Source organism: Perna viridis, chromosome 3, assembly GCF_037379345.1.
Source record: "Perna viridis isolate PV_CMFRI_1.1 ecotype Kerala chromosome 3, ASM3737934v1, whole genome shotgun sequence".
NCBI lineage: Eukaryota > Metazoa > Mollusca > Bivalvia > Mytilida > Mytilidae > Perna > Perna viridis.
The window spans coordinates 33,949,204-33,971,935 of record NC_142447.1 but is presented as its reverse complement, the minus strand read 5'-3'; the positions used below and the strand labels follow the sequence as shown (position 1 = coordinate 33,971,935).

The 22,732-nt window shown below is 33.3% G+C and overlaps 3 protein-coding genes across 6 annotated transcripts in view; 1 reads left to right on the top strand and 2 right to left on the bottom strand.

The window, feature by feature from the left end:
- LOC148621969 (uncharacterized) overlaps window positions 1–504 on the bottom strand; it is a 68,763-nt gene extending 68,259 nt beyond the window's left edge. For both annotated transcript variants that reach the window (XM_088571384.1, XM_088571385.1), the window contains exon 1: window positions 398–504. The gene's annotated coding sequence lies outside the window, so the exon portion shown is untranslated. The remainder of the gene's footprint in view (window positions 1–397) is intronic.
- LOC148621968 (mitotic checkpoint protein BUB3-like) lies at window positions 465–11,534 on the top strand. 2 transcript variants are annotated; one of them, XM_088571389.1, is made up of 7 exons: window positions 465–516; window positions 2,505–2,725; window positions 2,966–3,035; window positions 3,515–3,666; window positions 6,267–6,450; window positions 6,978–7,197; window positions 9,635–11,534. In XM_088571389.1, exons 2-7 carry the CDS (start codon window positions 2,528–2,530, stop codon window positions 9,792–9,794), a joined length of 984 nt encoding a protein of 327 aa, XP_088427515.1. In that variant the 5' UTR covers window positions 465–516; window positions 2,505–2,527; the 3' UTR covers window positions 9,795–11,534. The 2 variants fall into 2 exon arrangements, with proteins under 2 accessions (XP_088427515.1, XP_088427516.1); XM_088571390.1 differs by lacking the exon at window positions 465–516 and adding an exon at window positions 549–567.
- LOC148621967 (uncharacterized) lies at window positions 10,569–21,702 on the bottom strand. 2 transcript variants are annotated; one of them, XM_088571387.1, is made up of 8 exons: window positions 19,770–21,702; window positions 19,234–19,488; window positions 15,063–15,359; window positions 14,124–14,306; window positions 13,186–13,390; window positions 12,783–12,973; window positions 12,415–12,517; window positions 10,569–11,397 (listed from the first exon to the last, which is right to left on the bottom strand). In XM_088571387.1, exons 1-8 carry the CDS (start codon window positions 20,197–20,199, stop codon window positions 10,929–10,931), a joined length of 2,133 nt encoding a protein of 710 aa, XP_088427513.1. In that variant the 5' UTR covers window positions 20,200–21,702; the 3' UTR covers window positions 10,569–10,928. The 2 variants fall into 2 exon arrangements, with proteins under 2 accessions (XP_088427513.1, XP_088427514.1); XM_088571388.1 differs by having other exon boundaries at window positions 20,246–21,698.
- Between the last annotated feature and the right edge of the window lie 1,030 nt (window positions 21,703–22,732).

Below are 22,732 nucleotides of genomic sequence, written 5' to 3'. Positions count from 1 at the left end.
TACCAGTAATTTATTTATTTTTATTTTAAAATTCTTCGAACTTAACATCAAAAACGAAAGTAGAATAAATTCTACCGAATATTTTAATTCCCTTCACTTTTTTCGAATACATTCACCAACCATAAATGTAAACAGCATAATTTTGTCAGCAAAATCAATCTACTTGAGATACCGAAAAAATAAATAATAAACTTGAGCAAAACTTGAAAATGACAACGAAAACGAAAGTAAAAATATTAGAAACATTGTTTTGTTCATTAGAACGTAGAAATTCAGTCGTACAAGACGATGTAAAATTAAATTAAGTATTCTGATAATAACTGATATATAAATCTTTTCATCTACCACCTTGTTAATAAAAAAAAACAAAATATTTTGTACGTCAATATTATTTTACCTTCCTCTTCGGTAAATTTTTCGGGTTACTTTCCGGAAACATCACCGTTTGCGTTTAGAATTTAGAAATTTTCTTTAACTTCCGCGCGGTGTTCTGCAAAATTTAAACATTTTTACCAGGTGATTTTAGCATTATTAACAAGTTTGCCTGTAACCAATTCTTCAAATTACGTAAATAACTTCAGAATATCTACCATTTTTCTTGTTTACGCCATTTTAATAATTTGTATAAGTACTGGAATGGTGTCAATGTCATAGAATGACAGTTGATACATCGACTGGTCAGAGAGTAGATCCCGTTTTCAAGACAGAAGCAATTCTCACCAATCTGTTCGCCAAATTTTTGCTCATCAATGATAATCTTTGTATGAAAGCTTAATTTTGAAAGCAAAATAGCAGTTATCTATTACACGTTTCTTAATTTTTTGGCATAAGCTTTTTTCACTAGAGAGCATGAAAAATCTGTGAAAACTACTCTTTGATCAGTAGTCATACCCAACTTAGTATTTTAGGTACATGTATAACTCAGCATCAATATCAATGATGATGAAACGAGTGTGGTAACAGCAATTACCACACTCCCAATATGGAGGAGAGAAATCCCAGTAAGATCATATCCTGTGGTTGAAGTTACTCAGCCGTACATTGATTATTATTATTTACAATAAGTTAGAAAAATATCTATTTAAAAAAGATGTCCGATACTGAAAAAGTCTGTCTGGTTTACTAATATATAAAATAGAAAGGTATAAAACGAGATTATGCTGTACAAATACATCTTCTTTTGTATCTTAAAATTCTTTCATTTTATCAAAAAGAAATTCTTTTACTTTAAATGTAAATGAACTTTTGATTTTCCTTTTATCTCAAGGAGGTAATATCTATTATCTTTGATGACATTATAATAAATTGGTAGGGAGTTAAATATACTATAACTGACTTTTCAAAATAAACAAACCTGTATAATTTATTTATACATGTGGTTCTACAAAATTTAGACCTGTTTAATTGACAGTAGTTGTGCAGTTAATATTTATAATTAACAAATGATTGGCTGTCTATAAATGTGTGGTACATTTAGGTCCAACTTCCACTTGTCAATCATCATTGATAACCCTGATCAGCTAATTGCCCCTTAGCTGTCATACAACTCTCCCTTACCTGTTTAAACGGCAATTAAAACCTTTTGTCAGATTTATGACTCTTTTAATCGAAGAATGTGATTTAAATTCAAATTTTAAGGGTTTAAAGGGTCGGTGGGATTAAAAAACTGAAATTCTTAATTTTATTTTTTTTTTTTTTTTTCAATTCACAAATTGGGGTTGGTGGATCCGTAAACCAACAAATTAAAAATGATTAGCCTTACTTGAGGTATTGCCCTTGAAAGGCTGCATTTGACAAATTTTCTGATTTCTGAAGATACATGTAGAAAAAAACTAAATTAATGAAATGACCCTCGATCAGCCTTAGATAATGTAAAAGATTTTAACTAAATCATGCTAAGAAATAACTCCTTTAAGGGGTTTTTGTCCTCAAAAGTTTAATTACAATGTACTGAAATATTTGTTTTATTCCTGACATAAAACATTCATAAGATAAAGAAGTGAATTCCAGGTGAGTGATTTTGGCCTTCTAGGGCCTTTAGTTGCTTACTTGTAAATTATTTTTTTCTTGAAAAGTTTGATGATCTCAGGGTAGGTGCTGACCTTGAATGCAGAAGGTTGTGGGTTTGTTCCCCTGCTCAGAGTCGGAATAATGTGCCCTACTGAGGTCTGCAGCTTCATTTAGCTACATGTAGCACGATAAAGATTTGGCTCAGCATGTTGTACAAGTGCAAAGCAGGGTCTTTTCAGGATTTTTCAATCTTCAGTCTGTTAACTTATCACATTTTCTAAAAATTTTTAAACCCTGTAACTAATTTGAATGAACTTAGGAATTCTGTACATTGTTTGGAAGAGCATCTAAAAATAATCCCTTTTGACTGCATTTAATCAAACAAAATGACTTTCAGAGACAACTAAAGCTTCTAAATGGTTAATTCTGGAAAATCAATTCTTTGGGTTGGGTGGAGAATCTCCAACTGATAACAGTTTTATTTTTTATGTAAGGCATAGATATCAAGACATATGCAATGGGTGAAACTCCAAATGAGTTTCAGTTAAAGAATCCTCCAAATGATGGAATATCAAGCGTGAAGTTTGGACCCAACTCCAGTCAGTTTCTACTGGTATCTTCATGGGATTCTACAGTTCGTTTATATGACATTGTTGCCAACAACAAGAGAATGGAATACTTCCACTCAGCACCTGTCCTTGACTGTTGTTTTCATGTAAGGTTTGCTATTAACACTGGAGGTGTCATACATGAAATACATATTGCATTACACCAACTGCAAATAATTTTAGTTTTCTTCATCCCATGAGTGCTTTTAATTGGTGAACAAGAAATTACATAAAAAAAATACTGGTAAATTTGTACATTTTATGTTTTGGGTTTTTTTTTTTTTTTAAGTTTTTATAACTACATCGTATATGATAGCTTTCTGATTCATTCTTTTTGTAATTGACAGGATGCTGTTCATTCTTACAGTGGAGGACTTGACAATACTTTGAAGATGTTTGATTTTAATGCAAACTCAGGTACAAATGTGCCTCATGGTAGTTACAGTGTAATTACTAAGAAAATATAAAAGTTGTTGTTGGCTTACTTACTGAAAGTAAAACTTTTTAGGTAAAACATGTGAACCACTTTCAGATTTAATCAGGTAATTCCTCTCACTCTGGTAGAGAACTTACCACAAGGGTGATAGGTAACATACTGTTTTGTTGCATTAGTGCCATAACTGATGAGGGATTGACGAACCAAGTGAATGCATATTAAATGTTATGTGATCAAACTATGTGAAATATCCTTAAAACAAATAAACTGTTCCTACTAATAAATTAGCTACAATATAATCACCATTATGTAACCAAAAGCTATAAATTGTGATTTCTAAACTTTATTCTCAATGATTGATTATACATCATTATTTGTATTACATGTATCTAATGATAGAGTTTCACTTCTGTCTTAAGTCTTCACATTTGATGAGTTAATATACTAATTTTGTTGACAGGCACAACAGTGGGTACCCATGAAGCACCAATAAAGTGTGTAGAATATTGTCCAGAAGTTAATGTAGTAATAACAGGAAGTTGGGACTCCACAGTAAAACTATGGGACCCTCGAACACCTTGTGGAGCTGGATCCTTTAGTCAACCTGACAAGGTAGACTAGGCCAAATAAAATACCTGTGTTTCCACTAATCCTTTCTACAGCAACATTTTGTGCCTACCCTAAGGTTTTTGGCCATTTTTTAACAAGCACATTGTGTCTCCAACACAAGCCAGTCAAAACCCTTTTGAAAAATAAAAAAAGTTTTGCCTACCTCCCAACCCTAGTTTTTCAGGGCATGTTAATAGTAACACAGGTATTTTCTTGCCAAAGATTCTCACTATTGTAACACCATGTGAACCTGGCACAATTGGTGTTACCCTCTCTACTGTTAGACTATTTTCCAAAAGTTCAGTCTACCTGACAGGTTAGGTTAGACCCTGGCTATTGTTACATCCCATCCTATCAGTTCAATCTACCAGACAGGGTAGGTTAGACCCTGGCTACTGTTACACCCAACCCTATCAGTTCAATCTACCAGACAGGGTAGGTTAAACCCTGTCTACTGTTACACCCCATCCTATCAGTTCAGTCTACCTGACAGGTAAGGTTAGACCCTGGCTACTGTTACACCCCACCCTATCAGTTCAGTCCACTTGACAGGGTAGGTTAGACCCTGGCTACTGTTACACCACACCCTATCAGTTCAGTCTACCTGACAGGGTAGGTTAGACCCTCACTACTGAACACCCCACCCTTTCAGTTCAGTCTACCTGGCATGGTAAGTTAGACCCTCACTACTTTAAACCACACCCTATCAGTTCAGTCTACCTAACATTACACCTTATTGTATAGTTGAGTCATTCTGTCATGTTAATCAACTTGACAAGGCATGTTAGATCCTTACTGCTCTGACACCATGTCCTTACAGTTAAACCAATCTTACAAGGTACATGTTGGTTATATCTTTAGTACTGTTATCCAGTATCTTAAATTGCAGTCATCATATCCTGTCAGTCAGGCAACCTGAGAAGGTAGGCAAATTGTTAGATGGTCAACACTGTCAAGGCAGGTTTAAATCCTTACTACTGTTACACCACATCCTATAGCGCAATCAACCTGACAAGGTAGGTTAGGTTCTCACCACTGTTCATAGGTGTTAACCATTGAGAATTCTAAGTGAGAGATCTCCCTTTCAAAATTTTCTCTAAGTAGGAGATTTGCCGAGTTTTTGTCTTTTGTCAATTCTGCATGAATTGAAGTAATTAACTACAACTTTAATCTGAAAACTAATTTTAAAGCAGGAGATCTCCCTCTCAAAATGTTCTCAAAGTGGGAGATTTGCCCACAGACATTTGTTTTATATTACAAAAATTGGTGGTCACCTCCTCTTCCTTACCTAAATGTAATGTATCTGCCATTTTTTCCTTGCCTTGTTAAGATCAGTTTTCACCTTAATTTTGAATTTTTGCCTGACCCACTTCTATTGTTGTAATCCTGAGATGTGCCTCTTTTCGACTGACACATTTATACGTACCTACTGGGACCACTTCAGACATAACAGGCATTAACCTCCCACTTAGTCATGGGCACGTAATCAAGAGAATATTGGTTTGATTTTTTTTTTTGCATGAATCGGGAGACTCCGGTTGAAAGCAGCAAAGTCAACACCTGTGCATTGTTTAACCACATCCTGTCAGTTCAGTCAACATGACAAGGTAGATTAGGTCCTCACCACTGTTTAACCACATCCTGTCAGTTCAGTCAACCTGACAAGTAGGTTAGGTACTCACCATTGTTTAACCACATCCTGTCAGTTCAGTCAACCTGACAAGTTAGGTTAGGTCGTCATCATTGTTTAACCACTTCCTATCAGTTCAGTCAACCTGACAAGGTAGGTTAGGTTCTCACCATTGTTTAACCACATCCTGTCAGTTCAGTCAACCCGACAAGGTAGAGTAGGCCCTCACCATTGTTATACCATCTGTCAGTTCAGTGAACCGGACACATTAGGGTAGATTCTTAATGCTGCTATGCAGCAACTCCGACATGTCCTCTCTAGATAGAGTGTAGAGGTGTGAAGTTGTACCTCACACATCATGTAGTCCCAAAAGTGTTTTTAAGTACCAGTCCACATACAAGTCACATTGCCAATGGTAAAATGATTTATGGTGAAGAAAAAACCACCAAACAAAGGATGCTTTTTCAGTTTACAATTACATATGCCATACTTTCACATAATGATGATCATTTCCATATTCAGATCTGCACTTTTTAGAAAATAATACATTCATCTCCCACAAAAATCAACCAAAGGGACCCAATAACTCTTGCAAAGTGCAAATTTCATATACATCTTTTATCAAGTGCAACAACCAAATGAAGAACTAAGACTGGTTATGTGATCAGTAACTGTTTCTGAACAAGAAATAAAAGTGAGATCAGTGAGTTTTTGACATTCATGAATCACCTTTTGTCTGATTTTTATTAAGACTGATACTTAAGTATAATGATTAGATTGATTGAAGTATTTGTTACTGGTTTAAGATAAACCAAACATAAATTATATACAAATTCTGTAGCCTATTGTGATAAGTCAGTGAAAGATTTGTCAGAAAGAAAACATTAATTTTGTATTCTGACTTTCTAAATTATTGTCATACATTTGTAAATTTTTCTAGGATACTTGCATACTTAGTATATGACAATTACAGGTGTACACTTTATCGGTATGTGGAGATAGATTGGTTGTAGGAACAGCTGGACGTAGAATCTTAGTGTGGGACTTAAGGAATATGGGATATGTACAGCAAAGAAGAGAGTCCAGTCTCAAGTACCAAACACGATGTATACGATGTTTCCCTAACAAGCAAGGCTATGTACTCAGTTCTATTGAAGGTATTATATGTAATGAATTTATCTCTATCATCTGGTCTGCAATATCATTTATTGATTTATGATTTAGACACTTATATTTTGAAGTTAAATTTTCTAACATCTTCAGCCTATGGGGAGAAAAAATATCAACATTCATATCTTTTGAAACTTGTTATAATATTAACTTCTCTGTAAAGCTCTGTTCTTTAGTACATTATGAGAATTCCATTTTTCACAAAGATTTTTTTTGGGGACAATTTTATGTATATTTTTGTTGTTAATTTTTATGGGGATTTTTTCACAATTTAAACTGAAAAGATGGTTCAAGACAATAAAAACTTCACAGGCAATGATACAATTTCAGTAATGAGTTGTTTAAATTATTTTTCACTGTAGATGGGAAATTTACTATAGAGAGTGGTTAAAATGGCTTTGGTATAGAATAGTCATTTCAAAATTTCATTTTTATTGTTGTTTCTTCGTTGTTAAGGTCGTGATTTTTTGTTTCTGTTTTGAATCCTATTTTTGTACCTGTTCTTGCTGAATAGGGAGAGTAGCAGTAGAATATTTAGACCCAAGTCCTGAGGTACAGAAAAGAAAGTATGCCTTTAAATGTCATAGAATCAAAGAGAATGGTGTGGAAATGATATACCCAGTTAATGCCATTGCCTTTCACTCACAACACAACACATTTGCATCTGGAGGGTCTGATGGATATGTTAACATCTGGGATGGATTCAACAAGAAAAGACTTTGCCAGTTTCATAGGTAGTCTGAACCATACTATAAATCTACTTTTTAACATAAGTACTTTAGGTTATAGTTATTTCACCATATCTGTTATATTACACTTCAGTGCTCAATAAATTCAAAGGATAATGGAACTTCATTAAATAAAGTTTGGGATATATAGGAATCACCCTGTATGTCTGTCTGTTGGCTTGTCTGTCCATCTGTCCACATATCTCATGTATCTTGTTAATGCAAACAAACCATTCATTGGATTTTGATGAAATTTTATGGAAAGGTCAAGTTTCATATGTAGATGTGCATAAATGAAGATAGTTTTTAGCTAAACTCAACTGTTTTTGAGTAATTTGCTCAATTCTGCTATTTGACCCCTATGGTCTGTTTTTTCTATTTTTAGTAATGGCAGCCATTTTTTTGCCAGATAAAAAAAATCCACCGTAGGATTATTAAAGAAACCGTAAGGAACATTCAAGTAAAGTTTGGTTACAATCTGTCCAGTACTAAGTTTTAGAGGAGAAGGTGAAAAAGTTTATGGGAAACTTTGGATGAAGGAGATAGTGATGACAATAGCTCACAAGGCCTCAAGGCCAGGTGAGCTATAAAGTTGTATCCTGCACATAAAGTAACAAATCTTCTCCTTAAACTCAGGAACAAGGAGAGATATCCCTTTCACTAAGATCACATCAGGTTTTTGTGTTCACAATTCATAAAGAATGAGTAATCAAGGGAACCAAGGGTATAGCGGTTATCAAAAGAATGTAGTCCAGGGACAAAGACCAGACATGGAAAACAGACATTCACAACAAAGAACATAAAGTAACTAAAATCATACATACAAAGTAATAAAAGCAAATGAGCAACTCAGACTCCACTAAAAACTGGGAGCATGGACCAGGTGCACCTGTAGAGTAAGCGTCCTCTGCTTTTCTAGAAACACCTGCCAAGTTGCTCATTAAAAGTCAAGTCTGGGGTAGTCCAAAGAGGAAAGGAAAACTATGACATGTTGAACAAATCAGTTTTCATAGTGCAGATGGATACACTGTAACACTCCACAAGTTCATGATGACGACCATATAACTTCTGTAGTGATGACTTCAATCATGTTGCAACATAACCCTGTTCCAGAAGCCCATTTGTTAGAATTGTAGCTTGATACAAAAAGTCTGCGTAGTTTTTGCAAGCTTCAGCACCTGCATATGAGTTGTGATATGAACACTCCATACGCAGGTGCTGAAGGGATGTTGCCACAGATGAAAGGAAAGTTGATAATTTTGAATGAAAAGTCATCACGTTTGTCGTAAAGTTTGGTCAATAGTTTTCCTTTACCATCGATTTCTAAGTGTTGGTCAAGATATGAGGCTTACTTCACAGTGTCTGTAGTATCCTTTATCTCAAGTTCTTTGGGGTAGATGCGATATATCAAATCCCCAAATTTAGGATTGTTTAAAGATAATACGTCATGTATATAGTGAAAACTGTGATCAAAGGATCTAGCTAAACGATATTCTTTCTTTCGGATCAGATCAGCTGTAAAGTCAGCCTCATAAGAGTGAAGGAAAAGGTCAGCAAGTAGAGGAGCACAATTTGTTCCCATTGGGATGCTGACAGTTTGTTGAAAAACGCATCCACCACACTGGACAAATATGTTGTTGATTAAAAATTCCAGCATTTTGTAAACATTTGGAAGATGATTTGGAATTATTTCTTACAAAGTATGAGGAATCTCTACTAAGAACTATTTATTTGTATCTAGGTGTACCATCATTTTTGGAAAAACGATGACGGAAACAAAATGTAAAACATCTTCAGTTGAACATTCTTTATATTTCTTCATGCACACCTGCATACAATTCCCTACAGAATCCATATGAAATGTAGTAAAATATTGGTTTTATTAAGGCTTCATTATCTCAAAATCAAGTTAGTGAACTATGTTTTGTACATTCAAATTCTAAAGCATGTTCCTTAAGGGTCATTTTTGAAAAACGAGGAAAATTTATCTTCTAGAAATATAAAGTATGATATACTGCTTAGGAATTTGATTGAATTTTATAGGTACATTTGATGTCATTTGTAGATGTGTGTGAAGGAATGTAATTATTGTCAGAACACTCCTGAGGGAAATAATTCAACTTAAGTTTTCATGGTTAACTCTATATGAGTCAGAGGATTTTCTCTTTTGTGAGCGGGCTCATGGTATTTCTAATTTGTTATTTTTGAAAAGTTTGACTTTTTTGTCATTTCTCTTCAACAGTCATTACTTTAATTCTCCTTTCTATTAGGCATTTCAGTTTCAGTCTTCTGAACAGGTGGCAGAAACCTTATCTGGAGACTTTATTAGACTTAGATAGAATTATAGTCAATATTTTACAGACAACTAGTATTTTTTTTTATATAGAATTGGACTTTTAGCAATTAACTACAAATAGAATTTTAAAACTTGTTTTATTTTCAGATATCCAACCAGCATTGCTTCCTTAATGTTCAGTCATGATGGATCTGTTTTAGCTATAGCTTCATCTTACATGTATGAAACAGAGGATGCTGTTGATATTCCTCAGGACTCTATTTACATACGCAATGTCAGTGATCAGGAAACTAAACCAAAGGCATAACAACACTCATAGAACTATTGTTTAACATACAGACTTGGATGTGTTCATTTTTTGTCTTCTCACCTTTTCCTGGACTATTCTTTTGGATAAAAAAAACTTTTTAAATGTACATTTACTGTTTTAATATTTATGAATGGACTTTTAAAAAAATATATTGTAAGAAAAAAATTTATTTTTCTATTCATGTTTTAAAAAACTTTGATTTGTCTGTAGAAGGCCAGAACTAGAGCATTTTCATGCTTAATGCTTTTATTTAGTATCCTACAAGCGAAGATGTTGTAGCATTTTCTTTATTTCAAAGTCTGTAATCTTGGTTGGGGGTGGGGGGGGGGGAGTAAAATTTATGCTAACTACATTGCTGTTATTTTTTAACAATAGTTATTGGCCCTAGACCTCCATATACCAGTATACATATACTTTGTTAAAATGAGTGTAGTAAACCTTAATAGCCCTTGTGAGTTCAGATAACTTGACTACTGTTAATTTCATATGAACATTTATAATGGATTTTAATATGAGTCTTCAAAATTAATCACAAGTCTGATGGTCATGGCTAGTAAAACTTGTTTTTTGGCTGGAGAACTTTCTCCAAATTGTGAAGTTATTATTATAAATATAACCCAACTATACTTAAAGAAAAAAATTGTAGATTTAAAGTTTTGGGCTTGTCTTCCAACAAGTTAACTGTGAAGTTTATTGGTCAAATTAAAATGAAGAAAAGCAGCAAGAAGCTTTAATTGGCTTGTATAATAAAAATCAGCAAAAAACACAACATACATATCAAATGTATTGAACTCTAGAAATTCTTATATATCACAGATTAATGTAACACTATAGCAAAGACTAATATTATCAAATAGCAAATACACAGATTTCTTTTATACTTTACGAATTATCTTGACATAAATTTAAAAAAAAAAACCTTTAGATGTTCCTCAAATTTTCTATTGCAAGTGATTCGATTGGTTGAAAATTGAGTTGAGGAAGGATTTGAATTTGAAAAAAAAATCTCAATTTAAGATTCTTTATAAAACAAGCCTGGCTCATATTCCTCCCCTATTAATGTTGAGATAGTCACATTAATTCTACAATACTGGATTCTTCCCCTACTGATACTTAAGTAGTAACAGTTCATTATTCTACAATGACCAGATTCTCCTCCATATCCTGAAAATATCTATTAGTTCTTTTTTTAAATGGTCTAGTATCCACTTCACTGTTTACAGCATACTGAACAGAACTTTGATTTATACTTCTCATTTGATTATTATCGTTTTGTTGAAGAATTTCTATATCTTTCATATTGATTGTACTTTCAGTAAGATTTCCCTTAGAGTCTATCTGCATGACTGTGGCATCTTCTGAGCATTCATCATTACTGTCACCTTCAAGTACATTAAGTGCATTTGAAATGCTACTTCCAAAACTTGAGCTAAATTTATCATTAGGTTTACTATCCTGACGAGCTAGTGTTAATGCCACAGGTACTGGACAAATATCAAGGTCACTTGGACAACTGACTACTTCAGCTTTATCCACAAAGTAGGCATCAAGTTTTTCTGTAGGTTTCTGTTGCTGATCATGTCTAAGGTATTGTTGCCAGCTAAATATAAAGAAAGTCACAATGCTATTTATATGTACCAAAAATAATGATATTAAGTAATACTTAATATTTATTTGGTTCAATAAATATCCTAGCAGTAACAAGGATATTTTGTGGTAATAAATGTTTTAATTGATTATTATTCCCAAACAACTATTATCCCTGAACTAAGTGGAGACATGGCTCAGAAAAACTGCATGTTTTCAAAATACACTATATAGGCAAGGGTATTAATAGTCTTCATACACATATAATTTATTCTGACTAAAGACAGTCAAAATATATTTCAAATGACACCATTTTGAACCCTGTAAATTTACAAACATGAGTAAAACAGAACCTGAAAAATCTATAAAAAAAAAAGTCGGGTGAGAGAAATATCCATTAACAGTATTTCCCATTACTAAAGGGCAAATCTGCATTGCAGTTCATAATTCGTTCAATTTTGCGTTTCAGATACTCAATCGTTTCTTACCTGGTTACTGAATCCTTGCAATCAGATATTATGCATTCAAGAAAATTTCTCATTCTGAACCAAAGTTATTTTTATTTATGAATGCAAACACACCAAGTTATTTGATATACCAGTAGTAGAAAATCTGGAGAGTAATGAAACCACTTGTTGTATTCATGATTAGAAAACAATGGTAGTCTTGATGAGAAATGTACTAGTGTTACAAATGCTAGAGGTTGGCTGGCAAGCTACTTCCTGACCTGGAGTTTGGAGGAATGGAAACTGTACTTCCTGTGTTGTAGGAGTAACGGTGTTGTACCAGTAAATTCATTCACCAGGTAGGAAAAGTTGTGTAATTTGTATGAAATCAAATCTGTAGCATTATCATGTAATCGATTCTTCCCCCAGTCATGGAAAATACTGCTGTTTAGAAATTTGTTCTAACTTAAATTTATGGGTTTTTTTAAAGTTTTTTATGATATCACCTTTTTTGCCTGTTAAGTTCAGGATTTAAATGGTATTTCTATGAATGACTATTGCTACACTGATAGAATGATACATACCCTGAGACATCAACATGTAATTTCCCATCATCAGATTTGGATTTCACAGGACATAGATATGTAGTGTAAGGATCCCCTTCTTCTCCAGATTCATGGATATGACCTACAGTAAATCAGTTGACATCATTACTCAAATAAAAAGGTACAAACCTAATTGATCATTGCTACATTATTTTTTCTGTGTTAGATGGGTAAGATGTAGTTGTTCAAAAAGATCCTCTTCAAGATGTCTCTTATACAGATAAGTGGAAGATATAATTCAATTCAGGTAAAAGCATAATTATTTAAGTCTCTAAACCATTTTTTTTATGAAAATTGTTTTAATCACTGAAAATTTTGTATCATTAGTCATAACAAGATTTGCTTACCTTCGAACATGTTCATATGTGATTCCTGTTCCGCTGGCGGGAAGGGAAATGGCCAGAAATCATCAGGATGTTCATCATTAGGCTGGGTACTACTACCTGGAAGAGTTGGCACTTCACATTCATCACCAATGTTTCTTGCACTCTCTTTTGTAGTTTTAGTAGCACTTCCTTTCTGTTTCTGTTTAGTTGATCTACAGAAAAAAAATAGTTGGAATATAATGTAAGCCTGACTACAGAATATAACATTTTTTACATTCCCATGAAAATTATTATGATATATGGTATAATGCTTTATGATTAATTGATTTAGCATTGAGGACAATACTTTTCTAATGAATATTGAAAAGATCTATTTGTCACTTAGTATACAGATATCATTAAGTAGTAATTAATAATGTCTTACGATTTTTTGTCACTTCCTTTCTCATTCTTTTTTCCCTTTTTTTGAGTTTTCTTAGGCGTTTCAGAATCACTTGTTTTTTTAATGTTTGCTTCTTTTCCTTGTAAATTAGAGTCATTTTTCTCCATTTTATCTTCATGCAAGGACTGCTGATTTACAACAGTGAGTTCAGTTTGTTCATCTCTTACATGAAGATTATCTTGAACAACTGCAAAATAACAAGTTTATTTAGTCCAGGTTATAAAACTATGTACCATATATAGTTGTTGAGATACCAGTACTGCCTACACAAATACTGTTGACAGATGAACAGACAATGCTAAATTAGGGTCCAAACTGACACATATTTTCCCTGTTTCCTGTTAAAAAAAACTTCTAGTGTATCGGTCTCTATGAAATAATACTACAAGAATTTATACCTCAAAAGGAAGGTTTTGAAAGATTTACAGGGTTATGGTTAAAGTATTAGAGTCAGAAATCCAATTTTCTTCAATTTTGTTCAAATTTCTTATTTCCTCGATCTAAATTGCAAATTAAGAATTCTTTGACAGTTTGACAACTTTGATTTTGGTCAGAATCTTATAAAGGTGTTAAACATTTTTTAAAATCACAATCCAAATTTAGAGCTGTATTGAGGGTGTGTGCATACTTGGTCCAACTGTTCAAAGTTTTACCTTCGCGTTTCAAATGTTGTAAAAGAAAAATGGTTACTACTTTTTCAACAACAAAAATTGTCAGAATGTGGAGCAGCAACTGACCATTGAACAACTATTGAATATAAAAGATGAAATACACTACAAAACTTATTATCTTTGATAACAGTGATAAGGTTCTGACTATTTACTGAGTGTTTTAAAAAGCTTTTCATGTGTATGTCTAGCCTAAAATCTTATAATCTTTGGCATTTTTGTTTATTATACAGAGATATTTGATTTACTCACCTTTAACCTTCTCTGAAACAGTGTTTGGCCTGCCTTTTGTAGCTGTTGTTGTTGATACAGCTCCTTTAGGATGTATGATGGTAACATTTTGAACTGAATTATAGTCCAGATTCCCAGCTGGTCTATGTAGTCTTGGTGTGTTGCTTTGGTATGGAACAAATTGACGGAGATAATTCCCTGTACCTAATCAATAAGATGTTTCAATAAAAAGACATTTACAGTGTGCCTATAGCCAATAGCCCCTATGTTCAAGTTCGTTAAAATTGGTTCTGGTTTGTAGAAACTCAGTAAATGTTTTGTTCATTCAATTTGATTGAAATGTAAGCCATTGTGGTTCAAGCTAGTAGCTGAAAATGTTTTTGCCAGGGATTGCATATATTTATAAGCAAAGCAGTGCTCAGGGTTTGCAAAAAACCACAGTTGTTATTTTTACCTTACAGACTTAAAAATTTATAGGTGTAAATAGTCAGCAACTCTTCCATTTTTTAAAAGTTGATTCAAGCTATTAAATGGAATCCAAAATTAAATATAAAATATTCATCTCAAATTGAAAGAAAAATATTCTTGATGGAAGGAAAGAAAGCAGAAAATATTTTCTACAGCTCCTTACTCACTTAAAAATGGAAACAGATTCATATATCATACACATAACTAACTTAATCAAATTCAATGATAGATCTTCTTATTAAAAAATCCTTCAATAAGAATCCTTAGTCAGTAGTCACAATATCAATAAAGTGCTGATGGCAATTAGTAAAGAGTACCAATAACTGTTTGGAGGACCGTTAAGTTTTTCTGATACCTGCAGTTGGCTACTACAGTACTAGTAGAATTGCCCAAAATGGAGTTATGCTATGAATACTTTGATTTAGTTTATCTCCTGAATATTTCATTTATTTAAGGTCAAGGGTAAATGAAAGCAATAACAGTCATTTTTACCTGGATCCCTTTGCACGAACATGGCTTGTGATGCTAGTTGTTGCACAAAAGGCATTCTTGGTGCAACTCCGAACTGATTTCCTTGAGGCATGATTGTTACTGGTTGAAGGGGATATACGTTTCTTGGTAGAATTGGTCGGTTGGGTTGTCCAACATATTTGATGAATGGTCCTTGGGGTGTTGGTCGAGACTTCTGTACAACTTTTGGTCTATTTTCATTATACTGATCCCATAATGTCTGATGGTTACTCTCAGCTTTGTTTCCTTTCTTTGGGGGCTCAGGTTGATAAATCCAATCTGAAAGTATTAAATCCCTTTTACACCACAGAAGTTGTCTGTTGGTAAGGTTCTTTTTATTACTTAATAAGCTATATTACAGCATTGTTCCTATGTTTACAGCTATGACTATGCCTGATGCATTATATAACTTGTATGAAATCGTTACCTCTCAGATACTGTCGTAGGTTCTTGAAGAGAGTACTACAGAATTGAACAATAAGTCAATTGCACATGACAATACAAATACCAATAGAGTTGTTAGAGACTTCCATTTAATTTTTATGGATGGCTAGGATCAAATTTGAAATAAAAAGGCAGGATGCAAAATCTTAAGAAATAAAAAGCCAGGACAGGCCATAAAAAAATAACAAGAGGATCCCAGGAGCCTGAATTGCTCACATGGTTAAATTTTGCCTTTCAAAGGCAATAAATCTAACAAGGAATTGTCCAACAATTTTGACTCAAGAAGACTCTGGCAGGACTTACCACAAGGATCATTTCGGCAATTGAAAGTTTCTATCTATCATATCTATCGTATATTCAAGATATTGGCTTAAAACTGAAAAAAAAATTGTCATTTTTCACCTTTCAAGGGCATTAACTCTTACAAGAAGTCAACTGACAACTTTTATCTCTGGAGACTTTTGTAGGCCTCATAATAAGAACCATTTCAGCAATTGAAAGAATTTGGCTAAACCTAACCGTTTGGAGGTATAATATGCGAAAAACTCTGTCTGACCCCTATGTTCTATTTTAGTAACAGCGACTATGTTTTTAGACAGATAAAAAATCCTAGCATAAGTTCTATCCAGGACATCTCAAGGGACATTCATACCAAGTATGGTTCCGATTGGTCAAGTAGTGTCAGAGGAGAAAAATTTTTAAAAATTGTTAGTGACAACGACAGACACCAAGTGATGGCAATAGCTGACCTTGCCTTTGGCCAGGTGAGCTAATAATTTTTTTTTTAAAGATTGTTTGACATAAAACCATATTTAGTAAAAATGCATGGTCAATTCATTACAAAAAAGCTTTTCTAATGGGAGATAATTGGCTGCTGGCAGCAATTGTTCTGTAAAGAAATTTATTGGGAATTTTTAGTTTTTGAAAATAACAAGAAAAATAAGTTCAGTTACCTCCAATTTCTGAGAATTCTACAATCTAAATGGTGACTATAGGATTGTTTGATACCCATTTGAGGTTATTTAAGGTTTCTGACAGACCCTTCTGAGAAGAAAGAGCAAAATGAGATCAATTTTGCTTTATTTTCATTCACTTTTCAAAAATAATTGAGAAATTTGTGTACTTGTGCCTTTGGAGACAGTAAAACTGTGGAAGGTTGATTATTTCAGCCCCAAATGATAATATTGTCACACAGATTAAAAAAAAATATCATTCATTTCAGAGTAAATTACTAATGCATCCCACATTTTTTATCTCATGAACTGGCCATAAATTAACAAAATACAGCTTTAGAAAAACCTTGACTGGTGCATTAAAAACCATTAAACCTATATTAGTGGTTAGACATGAAGTGTTAAGGCTCAGCTATCTTGAAATCAATTTAAGTGCATTTCATAAAAAAATACCAATAAAATATATTAGAATAGTTAAGGAAACATTTAACAGGCAATTTTTTAACCTTTGTGAACAACTCAATTTCCAGTATCAAAATTTTATCTATAGATCATCAAAAAGTGTTGATAATGGAACTTCAACATAACAAAAATACTTTTTTCAACAAAGAAAAAATGTTATCAGGCCATCAATTTTCATAATTCATTTTTTTATTAAAAAATGATAAATATCAAGAATTAAGTTTTTATCTTATATATCTTCTTCAATAACAGTATCAGAGATTTAAAATAATTCTTAGTTTGACTAAAAACCATGCATAGGGGGATTTATCACATATTCTATATTTATTCTTCATGTTTTAATAGAACCTTAAAATGAACCTTGCAATGTTTGTTGTTTTTTTTAACTGCTATACATTATGGGTTATTTTTGCCTGTTTATAGTGTCGAATGGTATACAATTATTTGTAGGAAATTCTACCAATTAGCTGTAAATATCTACTAAATCCCACTTTCACTGACACTCATAACTGCTTAAATATATATTTTAAAGAACATGCATAAATCACTTCTTTATATAAAAAAAAGTCAAATCAATACATATATTAACAAATTTCCATTAAAAATTATTATTATGGTAGATAATTGTGTCTAATATTTTTTGTCAATAGATTTTCCTAAGTTTTGTCAAAGATGATGGTGGATGAACAATCTTACTTTAATGCAAACAACATAGGTCACACAACTTGACTTCAAAATATTTTATCCTTTTTCAGAGAATTTCCCCTTTCAGTCCAGCAAATGTACAAATTTTTATCTTAAATCTAAACATTTTACATAGCAGATATTTAAGTTTTTATCTATAGCATTATGACTGACCCAAATAAACACAGAAAAAAAGTCTAACAAAATCTAACTTTCAGAAAGCTCAAAATAAGAATATCAAATTTCCCATGAGAATTAACACAGGAAGGGGGAGATAACTGTACAAAATAAAATTTTATACAAAATAATAATTATGCCAATGAAGGGATAGTAAATAATTTTAGCATTCATTTGAGGATTATCTACATCTTAAAATGAGTTTTCATATATTTTATCAAAGAACAACTTGGATTAAGTTACTAAATAGTAAACCATGTGTCCATTTTAAGTTCAAGATAAAAAGTTCCTATTTGTTGTGGTTTAAAGATTCTTTTAAAAAGGTTAAAACAGTTGATAAATAGTTTGCCGTCAGGTATAAACAATACTAATTTATTTTATTTTGAATTGACTGAAATGCCAAAAAAGCCTGTGATATAAAATAACCCAAAAAAATTTAAATATACTCATGATACTCCAAATGTATTACATATCATTGGCAGAATAATATGTTTAACTAGTCAATATAAAGGTACAAATAGCTATACCTAAGTATCATACAATACATGCAATTGACAAAGTGGAATCAAAAACCAACAAAACATAATTTTTACGGAGTTATCTACCCTTTTCAATGTAAATTTGAAATGCATATTTTTCAGTAATTTAGATTTTGAAGACTTTTTACTATGTACATGTTGGGCATAATGCTATAGATTGGAATTAAAAACATTTTATGTTGCAAGTTGTTTAAGCATTAAGGGTCAAATTTATTTTGACAGGTTTATAGTATTTCTACGAACTATCCAAAACTTTTTTTTAATTTATAAGAAGGCAACTAATCTGGCATTCTTTGGAGCAACTATTTCGCTGTACCTGTGTATAATGTTGTTTTAGGGACAGCTGCAGCCTGCCCTGTGGTACGAGGGTTTCCTCGTTGTTCATTGAAGACCAATGGGTGGCCTTGAGCTGACGAATTTCATCCAAGTGGAGTTGTTGGCTTTTTGACATATTCACCATACCCATTTTTGTATTTCACATAATATTTCAAAAAGGAAATAAGTGGCAAATGAAATCTTGTTCTTATTTTAAAAAATAAACTATAAGTCTATAGGAACGTTTCCCCTTTAAAAGCTTTTAAAGAATAAATGCTTATGATTTTACTATTCATAAGTTTAATTCAAAACTTCACATAAAATAATTACATGTAATTAATTCTCATAAAATATTTCAAAAATAATTTTTTAACAACAGTAAACCCTTTTTGCTCATTGAAAAACATACTACTTTTTATGAATTTGCAAGGTGACTGAAAAAGACATTGGTAAAATGACTTCACAATTTATTTTTTGTTGTTATAAAAAATGCAATTTAAGATCAAAAAAAAAATGAAAACATGCAGCATGTTTTGTATCATCATAACAATAAAAAGATCTACAGATTTGCTAGAATACCTGGGAAATCCTGTCTATGTTTTGCCTTCACTCGCTCAGCTTCCATATAGAATTTCTGTTTCTCTTCTCTAGGAAGTTTACTCCACACCTCTCCCAGTTTAACGCTTATTTCAGCATTGGAGGCATTTGGTGTCTCTGTGGCCAGCTTTGTTCGAGCAGTCCTAGCCCATATCATAAAAGCATTCATTGGACGTTTGATCTTTCCATTTCTATTCTTCAGGCTCTGTCCAGGTGTACGATATGGGATTGAAGTACCTGAGGAACACAGGAAATAATGATAAAAAAAAATAAAAATAGCACATTAAAGGAACATTAAGTGATTAAAAATGCAATTTGCTTAATATACTACCTACATACCTGTAATCTATCTGTCTTCTGCGGCGAAACTTAAGTCAGCTTGGACTTTCTTACATTAACTAATTTGATTTTGAGCTGTGCGTTATGACGGGATAAAATTTTACTTTTTTTAAATGAAATTTTCTAAAATCATTTGCACAAACATACAGTCGACTATTAAAAAAAAACTCGAATCTCACCTGGCATGTAAGCCACGGTTGGTTGTTTTCTTTTTGATGGCATGTCTTCGTTAATCAGTTTTCTTTTCAAAGTTCCATCGGGAGTCATCAAAAAGACTTCCGCATTGTCAGTTTGTATTCCTGCTCTAAAAGGTGCGGCGACGCTAAGAGCATTTGCTAGAATTGGAAGCTTGCTAGCAATCTCGTTTGTACTAAAATTGACACCAAAATTATCGATTCCTTGAAAATGGTGTGTATTCACAGTATTGGAAAAACTTCCTCGCTTATTCTGTAGTAAAGTGTCATGACTTTTACTTTCTGTGTGTTTTCCTTCTTGGGACATCGCGATACAATCAGTCGGCGGTCCAGAATTTTCAGGATCGAATTCTGAACGGGACCCAGGAGATGTATTTGCACCATTCGAACAACTGTTAAATATATCAGCTGACATAGGACAATGTTTACAATAATTCGCAGAACACAACTGTCACAAGTACCTGTTACTATCGAACTTCGTAGGCGCACTGTCAATTGTCGTTATTTTGACGTCACAATGTCAATTGTAATTTGTCGACGTTATCGTAATTGTGACATTTCATGTTAACTATGTTTTCCCGAAATAAATGATTCATTGATAAAAAAAAAGGTCAAGAATGTATGAAAGCGAGTTAGGGACATAACAACAATCAAGGTGTTTGTAAAATTTCCCTTCTGAAGATATTGATAGGTCAAAAGTTGAAATGCACTGTGGAAAAATGGCGGAAAATTGTCCTGCCATTTCTCCTTATATGAGCAGACAAAAAAATCTACGTCACAGAAGCTTCAGGATAAATTCAATAGCTTTTCACTTGTTTTCAACAAATCTTATTTAAACTGTCGTGTGTCTGTATGCTTACGTAAAAATAATTATAATTATTCATAAATGTTCGTGCCCTTTGAAGGCCCTTCATTCGAACATGAAAATTCTTCTCCTGCTTCTTGTAAACCCCAACAAATACACCACAGACTTTTGGACTAGGGTTATAAGAAAATACGTCTCAAACGCTGCATAAAAAAAGTTTTATTACCGATATCTTATTGAAAAATATTCTGTTTCTGAAAAGCAGATTATAGATGAAGGATTTTCACAATGTCTCCGAATTTTTTTTTTTTTTTTTAGTTTTTACTTGTATATTATTATTATATCATCTTGAACTTGACGCATCTTCCACACAGACCTGCCAGACGTTAATGCAATGTGTCAAGAAGTGAGAAGGTGGAAGGTTAAATTTTATTACCTCTCGGCCCGACTTACCAAGTACACCCAATGTTTCTTTGAAACAGGCACATCAAGTCTTTTATCCTAATATCAAACGTATATGTTTGTGCTACTGTTGACATTGCCAGCTACAAGCGTTTGTTGTGAAAGGTCCTTTCCCCCACTTCGAAGACCGAAAGGGTAATCAAGGGAACCAAGGTTACAGCGGTAATCAAAAGAATGCAATCCAGGGACAAAGACCAGGCATGGAAAACAGACTCACATAACAAAGAACATAGAATAACTAAAATCATACATACAAAGTAACAAAAGCAAATGAGCAACTCGGACTCTACTAAAAACTGGGAGCATGGACCAGGTGCACCGGTAGGGTAAGCGTCCTCTGCTTTTCTAGAAACACCCGCCGAGTTGCTCATAAAAAGTCAAGTCCGGGGTAGACGAAAGAGGAAAGGAAAACTACGACACGTTGAACAAATCAGTTTTCATGGCGCAGATGGATACACCGTAACGATCCACGAGTTCATGATGACGGCCATAAAACTTTCGCAGTGATGACTTCAATCTTGTAGCAACATAAGCCAGCTGCAGAAGCCTATTTGTTAGAATTCTAACGCGATACAAAAAGTCTGCGTAGTCTCGGCAAGCTCTGGCATAACGTATGAGTTGTGATATGAACACTCCATACGCAGGTGCTGAAGGGATGTTGCCACAAATGAAAGGAAAGTTGACAATTTTGAATGAAAACGTTTGTCGTAAAGTTTGGTCAATAGTTTTCCTTTACCATTGATTTCTAAGTGTAGGTCAAGATATGAGGCCGACTTCACAGTGTCTGTAGTATCCTTTATCTCAAGTTCTTTGGGGTAGATGCGATGTATCAAATCCCCAAAATTAGGATTGTTTAAAGATAATACGTCATCTATATACCGGAAACGGAGATTAAAGGATCTAGCTAAACGATATTCTTTCTTTCGGATCAGATCAGCTATAAAGTCAGCCTCATAAGAGTGAAGGAATAGGTCAGCAAGTAGAGGACCACAATTAGTTCCCATTGGAATGCCGACCGTTTGCTGAAAAACGCGTCCACCACACTGGACAAACATGTCGATTAAAAATTCCAGCATTTTGTACACATCTTCCTCTGTATATTTGGAAGATGATTTGGAATTATTTCTTACAAAGTATGAGGAATCTCTACCAAGAACTATATATTTGTATCTAGGTGTACCATTTTTGTTTAGAAAAACAACGAAGACGTGGGAAAAATCCACAATTGGTGAAGGACGCCTTACTGGACTGGCAATGCTCCACGCTCACCGTTACCTGGTGATCACTTAATTTTGATTTTTATGACCACAAGGCTCGTCTTTATTTTCTAAGTCTTTTGCCTCCGATGACAGTTTATTTGATTTGCCGTAATCGCCAATATTTTCATTTAACATAAAAAGAAACACACACACACAACCGTGCCAAACAGTATCACATCTATTATTCGGTTGTAAAGAGATTGTTTGAAATCCATCTTTTATACAGTGGTTACCTTGTTTTTGCCCCCTAAAATGGAAAAAGAATGTACTTTATTACTATTATGGTACACAAATACCCTTATGATCAACATTGCAGATATAGGTTCAGAAAATGCCCAGATAGCAGGATTTCGCACTTTTTACTCTTAGACCCCCTGCCGATTAGATTTTGCCTCACTTAATATTTGACCCCAGATAAAGCT

Excerpts from the sequence above, each read along its gene's own strand:
- LOC148621968 (XM_088571389.1), top strand. The coding sequence starts at position 2,528 with ATGGGTGAAACTCCAAATGAGTTTCAGTTAAAGAATCCTCCAAATGAT. Across the intron at positions 3,667-6,266 it reads CCTTTAGTCAACCTGACAAG|GTGTACACTTTATCGGTATG; the intron begins GTAGACTAGGCC and ends TGACAATTACAG. Across the intron at positions 6,451-6,977 it reads TGTACTCAGTTCTATTGAAG|GGAGAGTAGCAGTAGAATAT; the intron begins GTATTATATGTA and ends CTTGCTGAATAG.
- LOC148621967 (XM_088571387.1), bottom strand. The coding sequence starts at position 20,199 with ATGTCAGCTGATATATTTAACAGTTGTTCGAATGGTGCAAATACATCT. Across the intron at positions 12,974-13,185 it reads AAAGGAAGTGACAAAAAATC|ATCAACTAAACAGAAACAGA; the intron begins GTAAGACATTAT and ends TTTTTTCTGTAG. Across the intron at positions 11,398-12,414 it reads TTACATGTTGATGTCTCAGG|CTGGCAACAATACCTTAGAC; the intron begins GTATGTATCATT and ends CTTTATATTTAG.